Below are 18060 nucleotides of genomic sequence, written 5' to 3'. Positions count from 1 at the left end.
AAACTATTTTGTGCTTAATTGATGATAATTACAATCATTGAATTTACACCTATAAAAATACCATCACGATTTCTTCTTTACTTATGACCAATTGTACCCTAAGGGGCATTTGTTTTATAAGTGGAGATTACAAATAAAACTTCAATGTAACACAGTTAAAAAATTAATTAATTTCCACTTCTCTAAAACATAACTTTCATTTTTCCATTTCCATGCTTTTATTTTTAAGGAAAGAGACCAGGAAAAGATTTGTATAAACGGAATGTTTAAAATCAGAAGAGTTTTAAAATAAAAATATCATGTGATTTTTTTAAGTGATCATGTATTACTTAAATGATTTTTAATTATGATCATTTATATATAATTATATGATAAAAATTTAGTGATCTGACCCTCTAATTTTAAAACTCTTCTAATTTGATACATCTCATTACATATATACTTTGTATTTATTAATAATTGTCAGAAATATCATAAGAATTAACCAATTTTTTTTCTTAAAACATAACTAATTAGGAAATAAATTCTCAATTTTATTTCTTTAAAAATTCTAAAAGTGAATTTCTCATCTTCGAAATAAATGTCCCATGTTTAAATTAGTTATATAGGTGGCATATAATGAAATAAGATAACATTCAATTAACAAAGAGAGCAATTTTATTTTTAAAAAACCAAAAACTATATCATATTAAATCGTTCTAAACACAAGATGTACTAAAATAAGATAAACAAATCTACAAACACTTAAACACATATAACAATATAGACAAAAGATAGATCAATATAGACAAAAAATAGATCGAAGATATCAAAATAAAAAATCGTGATAAAGAGAATAATTTAGTTACATTTTAATTTGAGTGAATTAAAGGACGTTAAAAAAGATTTAAGAATGAAATTCCAAATTCAAACTTTAGAAACTAATGTATCAATAATTTACTAATATTTACTTATAAAACAAAAACAAATCAAATAATTACATCACCACTCTCAAATTTAAAAGTTGTCAATCCGCTTCAAAAGTTCAACACCATTCTTTTATTTTTATTTTTTTGTTGTAAAGAAACACCATTCTAGATTATGGTAGTATAAGATACAAGAAATTTCCCTCTGAAATACTAGGACTTCTTCTATCCACACAATATTACTTTACTTTGTCTAGGTTGTTGTTTTATCAAAGTATTATTTTGTAGAACTATCTAGATTTTTGTTATATCAAATTATTACTTTGTAGAGCTATCAAGATGTTTAAGTAAATCAAGTAACTAAATTCAAGTGAATTTTCATTATAAATCGTTGAAAAAAATTAAGTTTTAATTTTAATTAAAATAAATATTAATTAAATTTTATTTATCTCTCAATCGAATTTTATATTATTAAATTTTCGAATTCAAATAATTAAATCAAAATCTAGGCGTTTTAATAAATAAAGTGATTATATCTTTTAGTTATCATTTTTTTAAAGTTGTCTCTATAAATTATGCCAACTATTCTTAGATGTGTAGTATACACCAACAAGTCGTCAAAGTAAGGTCTAAAACAGTTTTCCGTTAATATAATTTACTTCCTACAACCTCCAACATGTGACGATGATTTCAAGACAAATTATTTTTGTAAATATGTAGGACCGAGAATTAATGGAAACAATAATATAGCAATCAGCGTACCACAAAGTTAAATAATTTATAGTACAAGTTAGTACTACCAACAACAAAAACTCGTGACGGAGACACCATTGTTATTGCAGTTGTTTCAACATCAAGACTCACTACTGTTACTATCCGTGGAAGCCAAACCGCGTCAATAGCGTGGGTGATAAATGATCCATAATTCATAAGTTATTTTATCGTATCAAGCCAATATAATTGGACCATTTGGCCCATTTCTGAGCAACCACACATGTATATATCCTTTCAATCACTTGGTCGACGAATAGTGATTAGTTTACTAATGGACAATTTTTCCTTCTTTTATTTGTCTAAGATAATGAAAGCTCATAAACGGTTAAGCAGAGTCATTATCAACTTTCATCCTATTTCATTACTTTTTCTTCTTTTTTGTTTAAAGTGTTGGAAAGTCTAACAACCAAATATTTTAGTATTATAAAATCATTACATCTCTACCAAAAATTTTAAATTATTGTATATATGAATTATTTATCTTAAATATTAAATATTCTTTAATGTCCTTTAATTCAAAATTAATATAAAATTAACCACTTATACTTGAATGATATAAAAAACATGTCACACAAATTTATATATATTAACTTCATTCTCTTTCTCCTCGTTACATATTACATTGTTAACATATCACAATACTATATCTAGTTTATTTATTTTTTAAGTCTACCTTTTTATCTCTTCAAGTATGGATGAGGTATTGAATTAACGATATTTTGAAATATTTTTTTTTAATATTTTTCTATGAGTTCTTGATGTTGATGTAGATAAGTTAAAATGTTTTATTTAATTTTTTAAAAAAATATAAATAAATAAATTTAAAAATATTATTAATTATGTTAAATTTTTTTCTATAATTATTAAATAAAATATTAATAATTTATTTATTAACTTTTAAAAAAAATCAATCTAATAATTTCGTTTTAAATTTGATAAAGTGTTGGATCAGCCATGTATACGCAGATAAAAAAACAAGTTCACTAACTTCACTTTGATATGCCAGGTGGGGATGTAGCTCTGTTATGCCTAGTGAAACAACATTAGAAGTTAATAGTTATATATTATCGTTGATAAAATACAATAGAGAAATGGGGATGTAGCTCAGATGGTAGAGCGCTCGCTTAGCATGCGAGAGGTACGGGGATCGATACCCCGCATCTCCAATATAATTGATTTTTGGTTCTTTAATTGCTAAACCTTAAACCCAATATAATTAATTTTTGGTTCTTTAATTGCTAACTTTTGATAACTATTAAGGGTCCATTTCTGTTAATGAATTTATTTTTGTTCTATTTGTACGTAATGTAAACACGACTACGGCTATAATCTTACTGCCACCATATGTTTTGTAAATATGCAAACAAACAGAGTTGTAAGACTACTTGAATCTAATTAAAAAAAATTAAAATATACATTTGTGTAAAACAACAATTTTTTAGGAAATTATAATAATATGATTGTTCTCAATAGCGCTGCACGTGGTCTAAAATAATTGATTTCAAGAATGGTATGGCCAGTCCACGCCCAGAGTAAAGGTCACCAAGACAAAATCTTTAGGTCTAAAATAATAAATTAAGATTTGATTATAAAAAGAAAACATACAGTTTTTTTTATAGAAAAAATTCAGAGTGAAAGCATAATATTTTAATTTAATATAAAATCCTCCTCCAACGATTTGATTAAGGTGAGAAATTCAAAGAATACATTTTCCTTCTATACTAGTGAGGCTTGAACCTAAGAATTTTCCGATCAATGATTTGTTTTTTTATTGTTATAACTACATTTGGTCAAGCTAGTTATGACAAGGTGGTTATAGTTAGTTAAGTAAATGTCTTTAAATAATATAGTTGTAAATGCATTGAAGTAATTTTTGTTGTAATAGTGAGAGTTGGAAAACTAAGAGAGGCATATGCAATTCATGATTCATAGAAAATCAGAGAGAGGAGATTAAAGGGAGAAAAGAAAGATTGAGAGAAAGGCTAGTATTGCTGGTTCATAAACAATGATAGATACTAGGAGATCAATTTTGAGAAGGCTTTAATCTTGTAAAGTTTCAATCATTAATAGTAGATTAATCTTGCTTGCTTGTCCCTAACGTATGTCTCAACAATTGAGACCGAACACGTAAATTCTTGGTGTTATTCTTCCTTTATCCTTCTTTAATTTTCGTTTGCATTGATAGAGAAAACTGAGTTTAGAAAACTGCAGAAAGGAAAACTGTTTTAGAAAACTGGAGAAAACGGAGAACGATAATCAATCTCCGTTTTCTGATTTTTCTGAACATTCTGCGTTTTCGTTTTTCTTCTGCAATTGTTTGTCTTCTATTTTGTTGGTTTAATCTTTGTTGCAGATCCCAATATTGTTTTAACAATTGGCGCGTCTGTAGGAAAGGGAGCAACAATGGTTGGAACCACAAAGGTTGATATTGAAAAGTTCAATGAAGCAAATGACTTTGGTCTTTGGAAGATAAAGATGCATGCTATTCTGGTACAACAAGGTTTGGTGAACGCATTGAAGGGTGAATCGGCTCTTCCTGCAACAATGAATGCACGAGAAAAGGAAGAACTGATTGAAAAAGCAAAAAGCACTATCATCTTTTGTCTTGGAGACAAAGTTTTGAGGGAGGTTGCAAGGGAACCAACAGCAGCAGCCTTATGGCTTAAACTTGAATCTCTCTACATGACTAAATCAGTTTCAAATAGGCTCTTCATGAAACAACAATTGTTCTCTTTTAAAATGGATGAAAAGAAACCTGTCACAGTTCAACTTGCTGATTTTAACAAGATCCTCGATGATTTGGAGAATTTAGAAGTCAAGATAGATGATGAAGACAAAGCTCTGACCTTGCTTCGAGCCCTGCCAAGTTCATATGAACATTTCAAGGATGCTATAATGTTTGGAAGAGAACAAACAATTACTCTTGAAGAAGTTCATGCATCCATCCGAACAAAGGAAAGCTATAAAAGAATTGAGTTCAAGAATGATAATCATGCTGAAATTTTGAATGTGACCAGAGGAAGAATTGAAAGGAAAAGATAAAAAAGAAATAAGCATAAGTCCAATTCAAGATCAAAAACTGTCTTGGGATGTTCTTGAAGAGCAAAGGCTATGAATGAATTATTCTGATATTGAGTTAAGGTGGAGAATTGTGAAGTTATGTCTCAAATAGATTATTTTCAATAAAGCATAAAGCTGGTACAGTGGCAGCAAGATCAATGATTGAATTATTATGATATTGAGTCAAGGTGGAGAATTGTGAATGTGTGCCTCAAATCATAAAGTTAGTTATGTTTAAGAGTTGTTATAACTATCTTTGGCCAAGTTAGTTATGACAAGGTGGTTATAGTTAGTTAAGTAAATGTCTTTAAATAATATAGTTGTAAATGCATTGAAGTAATTTTTGTTGTAATAGTGAGAGCTGGAAAACTAAGAGAGGCATGTGCAATTCATGATTCATAGAAAATCAAAGAGAGGAGATTAAAGGAGAAAAGAAAGATTGAGAGAAAGGCTAGTATTGCTGCTTCATAAACAGTGATAGATACTAGGAGATCAATCTTGAGAAGACTTTAATCTTGTAAAGTTTCAATCATTAATAGTGGATTAATCTTGTTTGCTTGCCCGTGATGTAGGTCTCAACAATTGATACCGAACACGTAAATTCTTGGTGTTATTCTTCTTTTATCCTTCTTTAATTTTCGTTTGCATTGATAGAGAAAACTGATTTTAGAAAACTGCATAAAGGAAAACTGTTTTAGAAAACTGCAGAAAACGGAGAACGATAATCAATCTCCGTTTTCTGAACATTCTGCGTTTTCGTTTTTCTTTTACAATTGTTTGTCTTCTATTTTGTTGGTTTAATATTTGTTGCAGGTACCAATATTGTTTTAACATTTATCATTAGATTAAACTATTAACATCGAAAACGTGTATATTATTAATAAAGTAAATAAGTTATAGTCTTTAAGTCATAATTGACAAAAATGTTGTTAGATGAATTTTTTTTTTTGTTTGAACTATATATGATACTTGTAAGAAAAAGAAAAAGTTTAAAGTTTGAATTTATTGTCATTGCTTTAAATATAAACTTTACCATAAATTTTCTGCATTTTTTTTCTTTCAAATAATATTGGACGAGACATTAACTTCCATGAAAAAAATAATAATTTTAGTTTACTATTATATATTATGACTGAAAAATCGTAGATAATTCTATATCAAGTATCATTTTAACATATATAAATAATCCAATAAATTAATATTCTAGCATCACTGTCACACTTTGTTGCATATAACAAAGTTGAATTTTTAACTTGTTTTTGCTTACAAAAATTAAATAAATATTAAGCATCTCCAACCTCTAAAATTTTTGATTGAAAATCTCATTCCAACCATCTCTATTAGAGAAGGAAGGATGCAATTCCATTGCAAAATACTACAACTTTTATCAAACTTTTCAATAGGATTATACATACATCATTATTAGTATGTTATTTTATTTTTGTACATTACACCTGACCTGATTTCGGTTAACATATAATAAAATAATTACCAAACACTCTTAGTATTATATATAAAATTACTCTTGGAAATATTAAAGCTTAACGTAATTGTTATCAAGCATCCACTTGAGACTCCAGTAATTAGAGTCGCATTTGTAAGCCCAATAAGCCCATCCAAATGTGTCACGAGAATATACCTCCATTTGTACTTGCATAAATTTTTGGTAATCTATCTTTGAAGCACTCTGAACCTTCCACTCACCGCTCCACTCCCCTGTCAAATTCAATTGAATAATTATATGGTGTGAATAATAATATCTATAAGTGGTAGAAATTTCCAATTTTGTTCAGAAGATATTTGCTCAACCAACAAATACATATATAGTTAGTTTAGACATGTTCACTCGGGTTCGAATTTTAAAATTATAAATGCCTAGGAATGTACGTAAGGAAAAAAAAACTTACCAACAAAGATGGGGGGTCCATTTGATGTGGTCAGAGAGCTAAGGTCAGAAGCTCTATGATCTTTAATATAATCAATGTTCTGTTTCACATTCATGTTTGAGAACTTATCCGAAAAGAGGTTGTAGTAATGCACATCAATGACAACTTTATCAAATGCTCTAACAAACGGTAGAAGCACTTTTGAATCTCTATCTAGAGGGTTAGACATTATCACATAAGCACTTGAGGTGTGTTTCCTTACAGCATCATAACCTTCTTGATAATACCTTTTAAGGCTTTCCAGATTAACTCCTTGAGGCTCATTCATCAGTTCTATTGCAATTAGACTTGGACTGTCCGCATATCTGTAGAGTAACTTTTGAGTTAAACATATATTCATTATTTGTGTCTCAAATATAAAAAGAAAAATATATTAATAAAAACTAATATTAATGTATATAGATCAAATATATTCTCTTTTGCAGACAAAAATTTAAAATCATAATTTAAAATTAAAATCAGATATATAAATAAAATCAATTTTAGTAGAAAACATGCAAATCTACCCAAATCATTTTTAAATCTTGAGAGTAACTCTTGACTATCTCAAAGTGAATTCAAAGATACCTTACTTCTTTATCTTTTATTTGTTAGATGCACTAAAAATTAATTTTAAAAGTGACAATTAAATATTATTATTTTGTACTACTTAACAATTTTATGTCATCTTAACTAAAAAAGATTAATTTTGATACATCTTGTTGGTGTAATTTTTTCTACTATTACCTAACTAATTTTCTTAATTAAAAGTATCATTTGAGAATTTTGTTGTCTCTAAATATAAATATTATTTAATTTATTAAGTGTACTTTTTATTTTTTTCCAAACAATTTTATTATTAATACTACTAATTTGTCTTGAAATATAAAAAATAATATTCAACACATTTAATATAAATATTATTTTAAAAATATTAATTCATAAAATAAACACATTAATTACTTTATTAACTTTTTTTTAATGAAAATGAAAAAAACAATGAATGCCTGTAATAAAAGACAAAGAGATGATAAGCAATCTTTCGTACGACTTTTAAGATACATATCATTAAATTCAAAATAATGTTGATAATAGTACAACCGTTCTGATTGATTAATTTTACAGTATAAAAAGTCAATTTCTGTAAATTAAATTCTTGCTATTATAAATAGAAGTGGACCAAAGTTGGTTGGCATATATTTTTATAGAAGATTAAAAGGGACATTGAATTAAATTAAATTGAAATAAACCTTTGAGCTAGAAAGTCTATTGTTGCAACAGTATCAGGAATGAATGGATCTCCCCATTCTGTATATCCATCCCTTGATGCACTATGAACTCTTCCATTTTGTGAAGCTGGTGCAGCATGCAGGTCCACAATTACTTTCATTCCATACTTTCTGCAATTGCATTAATTATTAATTATGACTTGTTCATTGGTAGACAAAGTGGACTTTTGATTTATTAGGTAATTAATAAATAAAACAGACTAAGGTATATAGTCTTATTACTGTGCCCATGTGAAGGCATTGTCAAGTGTTTTTAAGGATCCTCCAACAAATGGGTTAGGAGGTGTTGGGTCCTTAGTTATCCACCACCCCACGGGAATTCTTACTGCATTTAATCCATTTTCTGACATAAATCTGAAATCATCCTCTGTTATATATGTCTTCCAGTGATCCTGCATCCTCAACACATCTCTATCAATAAATTAATTAATTATTATTATTAGAAAATAAATGTTATATTAATTGAAAGCATATTGGTAATGATATTTAAAATACCCGCATGATTTTGGGAGCTTTTTGTGGACCATAACCATTTGTAATTTGGTATTCGCCTTTTAGAACTGTGTCTGACAAAACACTCATTTTGAATACAGAAGGGTCATTATCCTCCCAACTCGATTCTTCATAATCTTCTTCTGCATTCACTACACTCTCTGATATGGCCTAATATATACAAACAAATCACCTACACAATCTTTAACCGTTCTGATTCTTATTAATAACATAAGCCAAAAATATTCTACTACCTGTAGGAACAGTCCATTTGCTGCTCTGATCCGGACCCTGTTTCTATCATCATTATTTCTCACAATCTCAAATGTTTCCTTCTTGCCAGGTGAATCTAAACCAGCCACTAATTTGTTTTTTCCACCTTCATCTTCCAATCCCACAAATTGCTTATTAGACACTCTCAAATTGAAGAAGGTTTCATTCACCCTCCACAACTGCGTTGCTCATAGTTTATTACAAATTAGTCAAAAAAAAAAAATATATATATATATATATATATACTTGAATTATATATTAATTAATAAATCAAAGCGAACAACTGAATCTCGGTGAATCGTGACAACAAATCATTGTGCTATACTAACAAATGATTTAAATAAAAAATAGTAATGTTGAAAACCGACCCTGAAAGTTTCCCAACCCGCAGCTTTGGTTCGGTTAGCAACAACAATAGTTCCTCCACCATGTTCTGCGCAGAGATACATTTGCAACTTTGTTGACATGAAATGCACTTGAGTTCCATCCTAATTAAAATGATTTTTTAAAGGACCAAAAAACAAATAAATTAATTAGCGAGTAATATTATTATCATTGATAGCAATAATTGCAATAGGATAAAAAAATATTTTTAAAGTGATGGAGATTTCAGCATATAGATATACCAAAAGATCATTGTTGGTTATTCCATCAAAGAGAGAAGGTTTCATCCATCCTTCGGTAACAAGCCAATTTCCAAGGTTCACAGCCTTTAGTTGCAAATTGAAGTTTTTGGTTTGAGCAGCAAAAACATTGTGAAATAATGAGAAATACAAAATGAAGAAAAGGTTCACATAAAATAATTGATTGCACATCTTACTTCACTCACTCAAGGTGTGTTTGAAGTGAGTGTTAGGCAAGATTAGGATATTATATATATAGTGCATATAATAAATTATAAATTAGAGAGTTCACTCTAGAATTATCAAGTACAGTTACCAAGTGCCAAACAGGTGCATTTCTATTAATTTATTTGGTATGCTTTGATGTATATATCATTAAGAAACATATCGATTAAGCAAAGGAATTGCAGGTTTTGGTGATTAAGAAACGAGTTTGTACAATTACGTAACATTTTAATTTTTGATTAGCTTTGTTATGAATGAGATGAGATGGTAACTTCGTATCTATCATGTGTACTTTTTAACTAATTCATAATATTCATGTAACAACTTTTCTTACAATGTTATGTTAGGTACAGGGTAAGCAATTCCAATTTATTACATTACATATAAATAATGTTAGTGTCTGTATCATGCACTATGCGGAGGTGATAACCGAAAACAAAATACATTATAACAAATCAACATTTTACATCTATTTTTATTCTAGTAAAAAAAACATTTATTTATTTTTTAAGTAATAATATCTCTACTTAATTAAGTAATTCACCAAACTATTCTACTAGTATTACTATTAATTTTATCATAGAAATCCATATAGCTAATTGTCTTTAACACAAATATGCATTATCTTCAAATACTTATAATTATAAGGAAGAACAAAAGAGAGCGAGAGCTTGTAAGTGGTAATAACTAAATGTAGGTACATTTTTTAATTAGAAATGGAATATAATTCATCGTACTGTTAGAGTTTAGTCTATTTCATTATATAGTTGGTCAGACGATCCTAGTATGTTCTTGCAACCTCTTTTTGAAAAAGGTTCTAATTTATCTCTTAAAGCTCTTCGGTTGAGAATTTTTGTGCATCGCATCACATGTACAATGAAAAAAGTCGTTGTTGATCTCCTTTGCTAATAAAGATTATTTTACTTCGCTAGTGTTATAGCGGTAACTATCTTCTCCGCTCTTAATTTAATTTTGGGTGATGATGAAAGAGGCATTGGGATTCATTACCTAGTTTCTTAGTTTTTGTCGTTCAGGTTTCTTTTATTATAAAAATATACTTTTTCCGTTTTAATATAAACGAGTCATTTGAAAAAAAAATGTGTTCCTAAATAATTTTTAATACATTTTTAATGCATTTTTTTCAAATGTACCATTTATTTAATATTATTTGTATTATTTTTAATATAATATTTTTCTCTCGCATTTATGATATCGATAATACATCCATAACAAACAAATATAATCAATACTTTTTTAATTATATTTTTTTAAACCTGATCATTTATTAGTTAGTTTATAATTATTTAATAAAATATTAAATAATTTTAAATTTTATAAACAAAAAAATTAAAATTAATTGTTCAATATAAATTTTTAATTTGATAATTGAACCAATAAAATTTATTATTTATATTAAATTATTAAACAAAATAATTTACCACATAGTTATTTCTATAGTTAACGAATCATCATTCATTTTATAAATCAAACAATTTTAGTATAAAATGAGATTAAGTTTTTTATAAAAAAGAAATAAAGTTCAATGTTGTTTGTTTTAAGTAAAATTTGATGCCTCTTGGTAAGTTTTTTAATGAAAAATGTTTCAAATAATTCAAACAATATTTACAGGAATTTAAACGATTTATTTCTTAATTTTGTGCATACTTTTTTTACACCCCTTTTCATTCATTTTTATATATTATTTTTATCAAATCACCTATCATATTTATAATTTTTTATTTTACAGTAAGCTCTATAGTTTTACCAACAAAGTTGTCTTTGAAGCAAAGAAAAGGAGAGGCAAAATTGAAAGAGGTAAAAAGACACATTTTAAAAAAAATTCCATGGCATAGTTCAAATGAAAGGTAGAAAGAAAAAGAAAGGAAAAAATGGAGCTTGAGTTCCACGATAAAGATTTATCTCTAATAGAGAGAAATCTGACCAATTAACATTTTTTTCTTCCTTTTTTACAAGTTTACTATTTTTTTAATTATAAAATCACATTTTTAAGGGATTTATGATATTTTATAATATAATTTACTTTTTCTTCTTTACACTTTCCTTTAAATCAAACAACTAAAAAATATCCTCTCACTTTTTTTTTCTTCCTTCTACTTTGTTTCTTTTCATTTAATTTTATTTCCTTTAATTTTCTTTTTTAAATCAAACAAAGTGCAAAAGTCCAAAAGGGGCTTGAGATAAATGGAGTCACGTGAAATGACATTCCAACAGCTCCCTTGTAGCCGCACAATAAAGAGCTTTTTCCTTTATCTGTGTGGCTAATGCCTACCCTTTAAGTAGATTTCCATTTGTAGAATGGTATAGCTCGGAATGGATCCCAACATGAGGAGTCATGTCTTAATCTCATAAAATTTACTATTTGAAAGATAAAGAAATATAAATAATAATAGAATATATGTGATATGTTATATGTGTGATTTGTTGTTGATGTGATATATTATTAATATGATAGATAGAAAGAAAATATGATGTTTAATATAAGTATATATTAAATATCATTGTTGTTTGAGTAGTTTTTTGTGTACTGGGATACTTGATATACACTTATTTGGCACTTCAATAATATATTTAATGTATATAAATAATTTTTTTTATTTATTATAAAAGTTATTTATTAATAAACTAATAGTACCAATGATGGTGGGAGGCGGTTGGATACCCTTAACTCTTTACCATGAATTGCCTTGAAATCTATCACTATTCTTATTGTTCTTCAATATTATATTGGTACTTTTTTAAATGTAAGGTTATGCTTATAACCATTTCTCGATTTTGAACATAAGAAACGGGGTTCACCCTAACATCCATATCAAAAATAGAAAAATTATACTTAACATGTATACATCTTGAGAGCCAAAAAAAATAATATAGAAAATAATATTAATAAATCTTATATGTTGGCAACGGATTTACTAAGAGAGACAAAGAGAAAGTAAAAAGTTAAATGGATGTTAAAGAGTTAAGGGGCATCCAAATATAATTCTTAAAAAAATAAGTGACACTCTTAAATGACAATGTTGAATATTATTATTCAAGAGTAAACAATAATTTTGAATTATAAAATTGTAAGTGTATAACAATTTAGGATACAAAATTTACCAAATAATAAATTATTTAAAGTAAATTAAAATACTCCGTTATCAACTATTTTTAATGAGTTTTTTATTTACACATTAAAAAGTTTAAAGAGACAATTTGAGAGAGTATTTCAACATTTTGTAAACTTAAAATATATTAAATATACATATAAAATAGATATATAATATGATATAAAATAAAATAAAGATAGAATATAATATTGATATGATAAATATTATATTATATTTTAATTATAAATATTTTAGATTATATTTTATAAATGTAATTGATTAAACTAATTTCTTATTATATAATATATTTCTAACTTAAATCATATTATATATTAATAATTTTAATTAGAGAGATAATATATCAAATACTTAACTGAAACATAACATAATGTCTATAATTTTAAAATATAAAATGGTGATTTATAGCAGTAATTCTATGATTATTATTATAATAAAAATGAAGTAAAATTACAATGCAACAAAAAAACAAAACAGGTGAGCTAAGACTAATGATGAAGAATGGAGAGAGAGAGAGAGGTGTGGTGAAACAGTAGAAAGAGGTAACAGGTGTGGAGGTAGATAGAAACTTCACTCAAGTTCATAAAACAAAGCGGTAAAAAGTGAGTAAACGTCAACGATCGGAAAAGTAAAAAACCACTCCGTACTTAGCAATCTCTGTCATTAGTCATTGTTAGCTCAAATCAGGAATACAGTGTGAGTAAAGTCAAATTTTATTCATTTATGGAATATTGATTGTGACTATTACCTCAAAGCTTTTTTTCCTACACTGTTTTTTCTTTTGCTCTCACGTACATAACTTCTCCCTCTCTGTCTTTCTAATTAAGACTCCTTTTTCAAAACGAATCTTACCCTGCATTGACATGTACCATCCTGTTTTTTTCACTTTTTTTTTAAGGTCTATAAATCTATAGACTGTGTCTCATTTCATGCATCATGCATTGGAATACGTAAAATAATATTTTATTAATTAAACGTTATTTATTGAGCTAGCTACTTATTCTTATCCATGCAATGCAATGCAACATTTTTCACCCGCACTTGTTTTCTCCCTTATCTTCATATAGTGAATATAATAATTAAGTTTTGTTAGGAAATATGGATAATCGTTGTTCACAACGAGGTGGTGGTAGAGAGACGAGTCCAGACCGTGCGAAAATATGTAGGATGAAGCAAAAGGTGAAGCCCATTAGAAAAGTCCAAGTTGTTTACTATCTATCTCGTAATGGCTTATTGGAGCATCCACATTTCATGGAAGTCACTCTTCTGCCTAATCAACCTCTCCGTTTGAAAGGTACTATTCTAAATAAATATATATAAAAATACACTTTACTAATTGTTTCATTCATTAATTTGATAAAGATGTATTTGATCGGCTGATGGCGCTAAGAGGAAGTGGCATGCCTTCTCAATATTCATGGTCTACTAAAAGGTAAGTTTATACTAAAAATTAATTAATTCCATTCACAATTAATGTAGTTCAATTGGAACATAAAGGTTGTTAATTGTTATTCAGAAACTATAAGAGCGGATATGTGTGGCATGACTTGGCACTGAAGGATATAATACATCCATCAGAAGAAGGAGCAGAGTATGTACTTAAAGGATCTGAACTAGTTGAAGGATGTTCCGGTTAGTTTTACTCCCTTCTTAATCTTCTCTAGAAGCTTACTATAATAGTTAATACCTAAAATAGTATAGTCCAAAACATATAGAAAATAAACGAGATTTGCACGGTTAATAAACTAATAAAATTGAATATTTTACTATATCACTCATTCTAGTAACTAAGTTTTAGTGAAGGTGTGAATTGTCAATTAGCATTTTGTTGAATTTGCAAAAGTGTATATGGTTGGCAGGAAGATTTCAACAAGTAAACTTGGGCGATAAACAGCCACAACAGGCAGAACAAAATTTTATTAGCACTTATAAGAATAATTCAAAGAGCAAGGTGGCGGTATTGAATGGATCAAGATGCTCCCAACAGAAAGAGAGTGAAGATCAATATGAAGAATACTCTGAGGAATTATTAGATGGAGAGAAAACAAGTTACACAAGCTCCACTACAACACCTCACTCTCGTTGCTCTAGAGGTGTATCAACAGAAGAACTCGATGAGGTTGTTCTTATAACTAATCCTCTTAATTCCAATACTACCCTCGCCGATAAACTCAAACAAAGAGAGGATAGAAGGGTCAATTACCCGAAACGGTTAGTGGAAGGACCGGTTTCGCTTACGTCAGCAGCACCGAGTCGTTACTCGGTTTTGTTGCAACTGATTGCGTGTGGAAGTTCGGGTTCGGAGTTCAAGGAGAAGCAGCAGGAAACGCGGTTGAGCAATGTGGGGACCTCCAAGAGGAGGGAAAGCAACGTTCATGAGGATGATAGTATATGCGTGTCGGAGAATCCGAGGTTGTTAGGGAATTTGCAATCAGAGGAGAAGGAATACTTTAGCGGGAGCATTGTGGAATCCATGAAAGCGAACCGCCAGACCGACCCTGTGCTTAAGAAATCTAATTCCTATAACGAAGAAAGGTAATCTCTACTAATTATTATTACTGCATCTTTATTACACCGTTTCATTTGTTTTCCTCTCGATATTTAATTGCAGGAGAAGTAGACTAGGGATGGAAGAAGTGAGATTAAAGGATAGGGAGGAAGACAAGAGGGGAGGAGCAGTGAAAGAAAAATGCATCCCGCTTAGGAAATCTTCCAAAGAGACTAGGAAATAATTGGGATGTGTATTCATAGCTGGAATTTGTAATAATTAATCAATACTATTATTAATTTGTTTTTCACTTTCCACTCCCTAATTCTATCTTATATCATTACCAATCTGATTTGAAATGGTGCATATAGTGTCATCACCATAAATTGGACCTTTTCACATAATCTTATATTTATATTGCGTATGAAGATTTATGTAATGTGTTACAATTAGAAAAGTTCTATAGCAGAATCTGTTTTTCAATCAACATATTTGTGATTCAAGGGAAAGGGGAAATTCAAGTTTGACTCATTGTGACAAGAATAATTTGATCACTATTCATTTTGATTTCATTTATGAATTTGAAATAATGAATGAATTCTATATACAATATACAAATGAATTTGGGCTGCCATCTTGTGCATGCATATCTTTCTTTCGACCTGCCAACTCAACAAAACCTGAGGCCTTTTCTCTTCTCAATCACCAAACACTTTCATAAGGTAATCTTCAATAGGTAGAAATAGAATATGCTATAATTTTCTGAGAGCAGTGTCATCTTGGTAATTCTGCTTCACCTAAGCAATGAATGAGAATGCTTTAATAGTTGTTGTAGAGGTGCTTGTCCTTGTGCTTTACACAACAATCCCTTCATTCTTTCAGTCACCTATGTTTCATTATCGTAGTTAGCACCTCATTTATTTAAGATGAAAGAAAATTAACAAAAGGAAATTGCTTGATGTCACAAAAGAGTTCTATCACAAAGTGTCACGAAATAATATCATTGGCCACTGACCCGTGTTTTCCATCAAAAGCAGATTAATATTTTTCTCTTTTGTTCGAAAAATCTTATATGCGTTACTTTGTAATATTCACAACTTTTGTTTGCGTGACATATAGTATGTTATCAAAATATTATGTTAATGTATAACTTAAAAACCTTTCCCAAACTTCCCCTAGCATAGGGAACATTTCTTTGATATGAAAATGAAGCTGGTGGAGATTTTCTGCTTGTCTCTTCTCTGCATGGTGATTTCCCATTTGTTTTGCTCCTTGTCATAATGCTGGAAGAGCCATACCATTTGCTTTTGCTATCCAATGTATTTGGTAGACTAGATTCCTATAAGATTACACATAAATCATAACAAATGTTTGAGAATCATTTATTTGTTTTCAAAGGTAAACAGTAATTAGCAGAATTGAACATTCACGGAGATTATTTAATTGCACACCAGAAACAACACAGTTGCACAATGCTTGAGGACCTCCAAATTCATCCTAACATCATCTAGGCTCCTGCTTCAAATTAGACATAAAAGAAATTCATATTATTCAAATTTTACAAAGAACATTATAATCATAAGCACTAGATAATAGGGAAAAGTATGTTCCATGTTGAAAAGAGATAAGTTCTAAAAAAATCATATGTGGGAGGCATTCCACACTTAATTACAAACTTAATATTGCCATCCACGAAATTATCCATTGAGTCATCCACCAAATTATCCATGTACCAACCACTAATTGTACTAATTGGTCATGAGAGGATATATTAGAAAAAATCCAAGTCTCAGACATACAGAATAGATCTTGTGCTCTCTGTAAGAGTTTACATACATTTTATTAAACTTACCTATGTTTCTGTTGCCCCAAGCCAAAATAAGAAGCCAATGTTGCCATCTGCCCATGATAAATAATAGTCATTAAGAACATGCAATTGTGAGGAATTAAATTATGAATCATTTGGTAGTTAGTTGCTGCTTGCTTCTATATATTAATTTCATATACTTCACATACCTTCATATTACCAGCTCTTCTACCAAATTTCTCAGTTAGTACCCCCAAAGAATCAATGATTCCAACAGGTACAGGTACTGGCATATTAATATCATCAAAAGCCTCTTTAATACGAACACAATCAAATCTCTGAATGTTATGACCAGCCCAAACTCTTCCATTCAATATACTAAATATCCTCTCTGCAACATCCTCAAAACATGGTGCATTTTTCACAGCTTCACGTGTTATTCCATCACATCTGCTAGATTTCACTGATACAACAGATAGATCTTTTGGTCTTATCAATGTTGAATAGCTCTCAATTTCGGTGAGTTTTTGAGCACTTACAATAATTGCACCGAATTCAAGGACCGAGAATCTTTGTCCAACTTTGTTTGGTACGTTAGTTTCCAAATCAAAGAAAACAATCTCTGGTGCTTGTAACTCCATTAATATTATTACTGATTAAAACTTTTCTATAGTAGTATTTATTTTCTCTTCCTTAATCGCTTTTAATTCAGTTTCATGTATTTATAGATGTAAGTCAAGGTAGGTACATAATCCTTTAGAACAGAAAAACAAAATTCTTGTTTGTGAAGGTTGATTGTCTCCAAGTTGAAGTCACTGTGTAATTAAGGGTTTGGATGAAAAGAAGAATATGTAAGATGGAGAGTTAAGATTCCGTTAGCTTCTTTCTTATTATTGCCTCTTCAACAGGAAACTTGCAATGAAAACCTTAACTTTACCTATTGGAAAACTTGCTTGCGTGTTTGTTGGACATGTCATGCGCTTTTCTATATGGGAACTGGTTGATTCTATGCCAAAATAAGCATATACTATGCTGCCACGTGTTATTATATCAATTAATTAATCCATGTAT

At 29.0% G+C, this 18060-nt stretch overlaps 3 protein-coding genes and 1 non-coding gene across 5 annotated transcripts; 2 read left to right on the top strand and 2 right to left on the bottom strand.

The window, feature by feature from the left end:
• The first annotated feature begins 2772 nt into the window (after window positions 1–2772).
• TRNAA-AGC (transfer RNA alanine (anticodon AGC)) lies at window positions 2773–2845 on the top strand. The gene has a single exon. It is a non-coding gene; the product is annotated as a tRNA-Ala (tRNA).
• A 3069-nt stretch (window positions 2846–5914) lies between these two features.
• LOC101499402 (probable glucan 1,3-beta-glucosidase A) lies at window positions 5915–9633 on the bottom strand. The gene is made up of 8 exons (XM_004503993.4): window positions 9345–9633; window positions 9087–9206; window positions 8700–8897; window positions 8449–8616; window positions 8176–8345; window positions 7915–8064; window positions 6647–6990; window positions 5915–6455 (listed from the first exon to the last, which is right to left on the bottom strand). The coding sequence occupies exons 1-8, from the start codon at window positions 9531–9533 to the stop codon at window positions 6274–6276; spliced, it is 1521 nt and encodes a 506-aa protein (XP_004504050.1). The 5' UTR covers window positions 9534–9633; the 3' UTR covers window positions 5915–6273.
• A 4034-nt stretch (window positions 9634–13667) lies between these two features.
• Window positions 13668–15608, top strand: LOC101499085 (protein SOSEKI 2). The gene is made up of 5 exons (XM_004503992.4): window positions 13668–13988; window positions 14057–14126; window positions 14211–14326; window positions 14554–15229; window positions 15306–15608. Exons 1-5 carry the CDS (start codon window positions 13793–13795, stop codon window positions 15424–15426), a joined length of 1179 nt encoding a protein of 392 aa, XP_004504049.1. The 5' UTR covers window positions 13668–13792; the 3' UTR covers window positions 15427–15608.
• A 108-nt stretch (window positions 15609–15716) lies between these two features.
• Window positions 15717–17780, bottom strand: LOC101498761 (protein NEN4). Of its 2 annotated transcripts, none has more exons than XM_012716782.3 (5): window positions 17199–17780; window positions 17035–17081; window positions 16634–16700; window positions 16342–16521; window positions 15717–16068 (listed from the first exon to the last, which is right to left on the bottom strand). In XM_012716782.3, the coding sequence occupies exons 1-5, from the start codon at window positions 17628–17630 to the stop codon at window positions 15976–15978; spliced, it is 819 nt and encodes a 272-aa protein (XP_012572236.1). In that variant the 5' UTR covers window positions 17631–17780; the 3' UTR covers window positions 15717–15975. The 2 variants fall into 2 exon arrangements, with proteins under 2 accessions (XP_012572236.1, XP_004504048.1); XM_004503991.4 differs by having other exon boundaries at window positions 16634–16697; window positions 17199–17777.
• Between the last annotated feature and the right edge of the window lie 280 nt (window positions 17781–18060).

This window comes from Cicer arietinum, chromosome 6, assembly GCF_000331145.2.
Source record: "Cicer arietinum cultivar CDC Frontier isolate Library 1 chromosome 6, Cicar.CDCFrontier_v2.0, whole genome shotgun sequence".
NCBI lineage: Eukaryota > Viridiplantae > Streptophyta > Magnoliopsida > Fabales > Fabaceae > Cicer > Cicer arietinum.
This window is presented reverse-complemented; position numbering and strand designations above follow the sequence as displayed.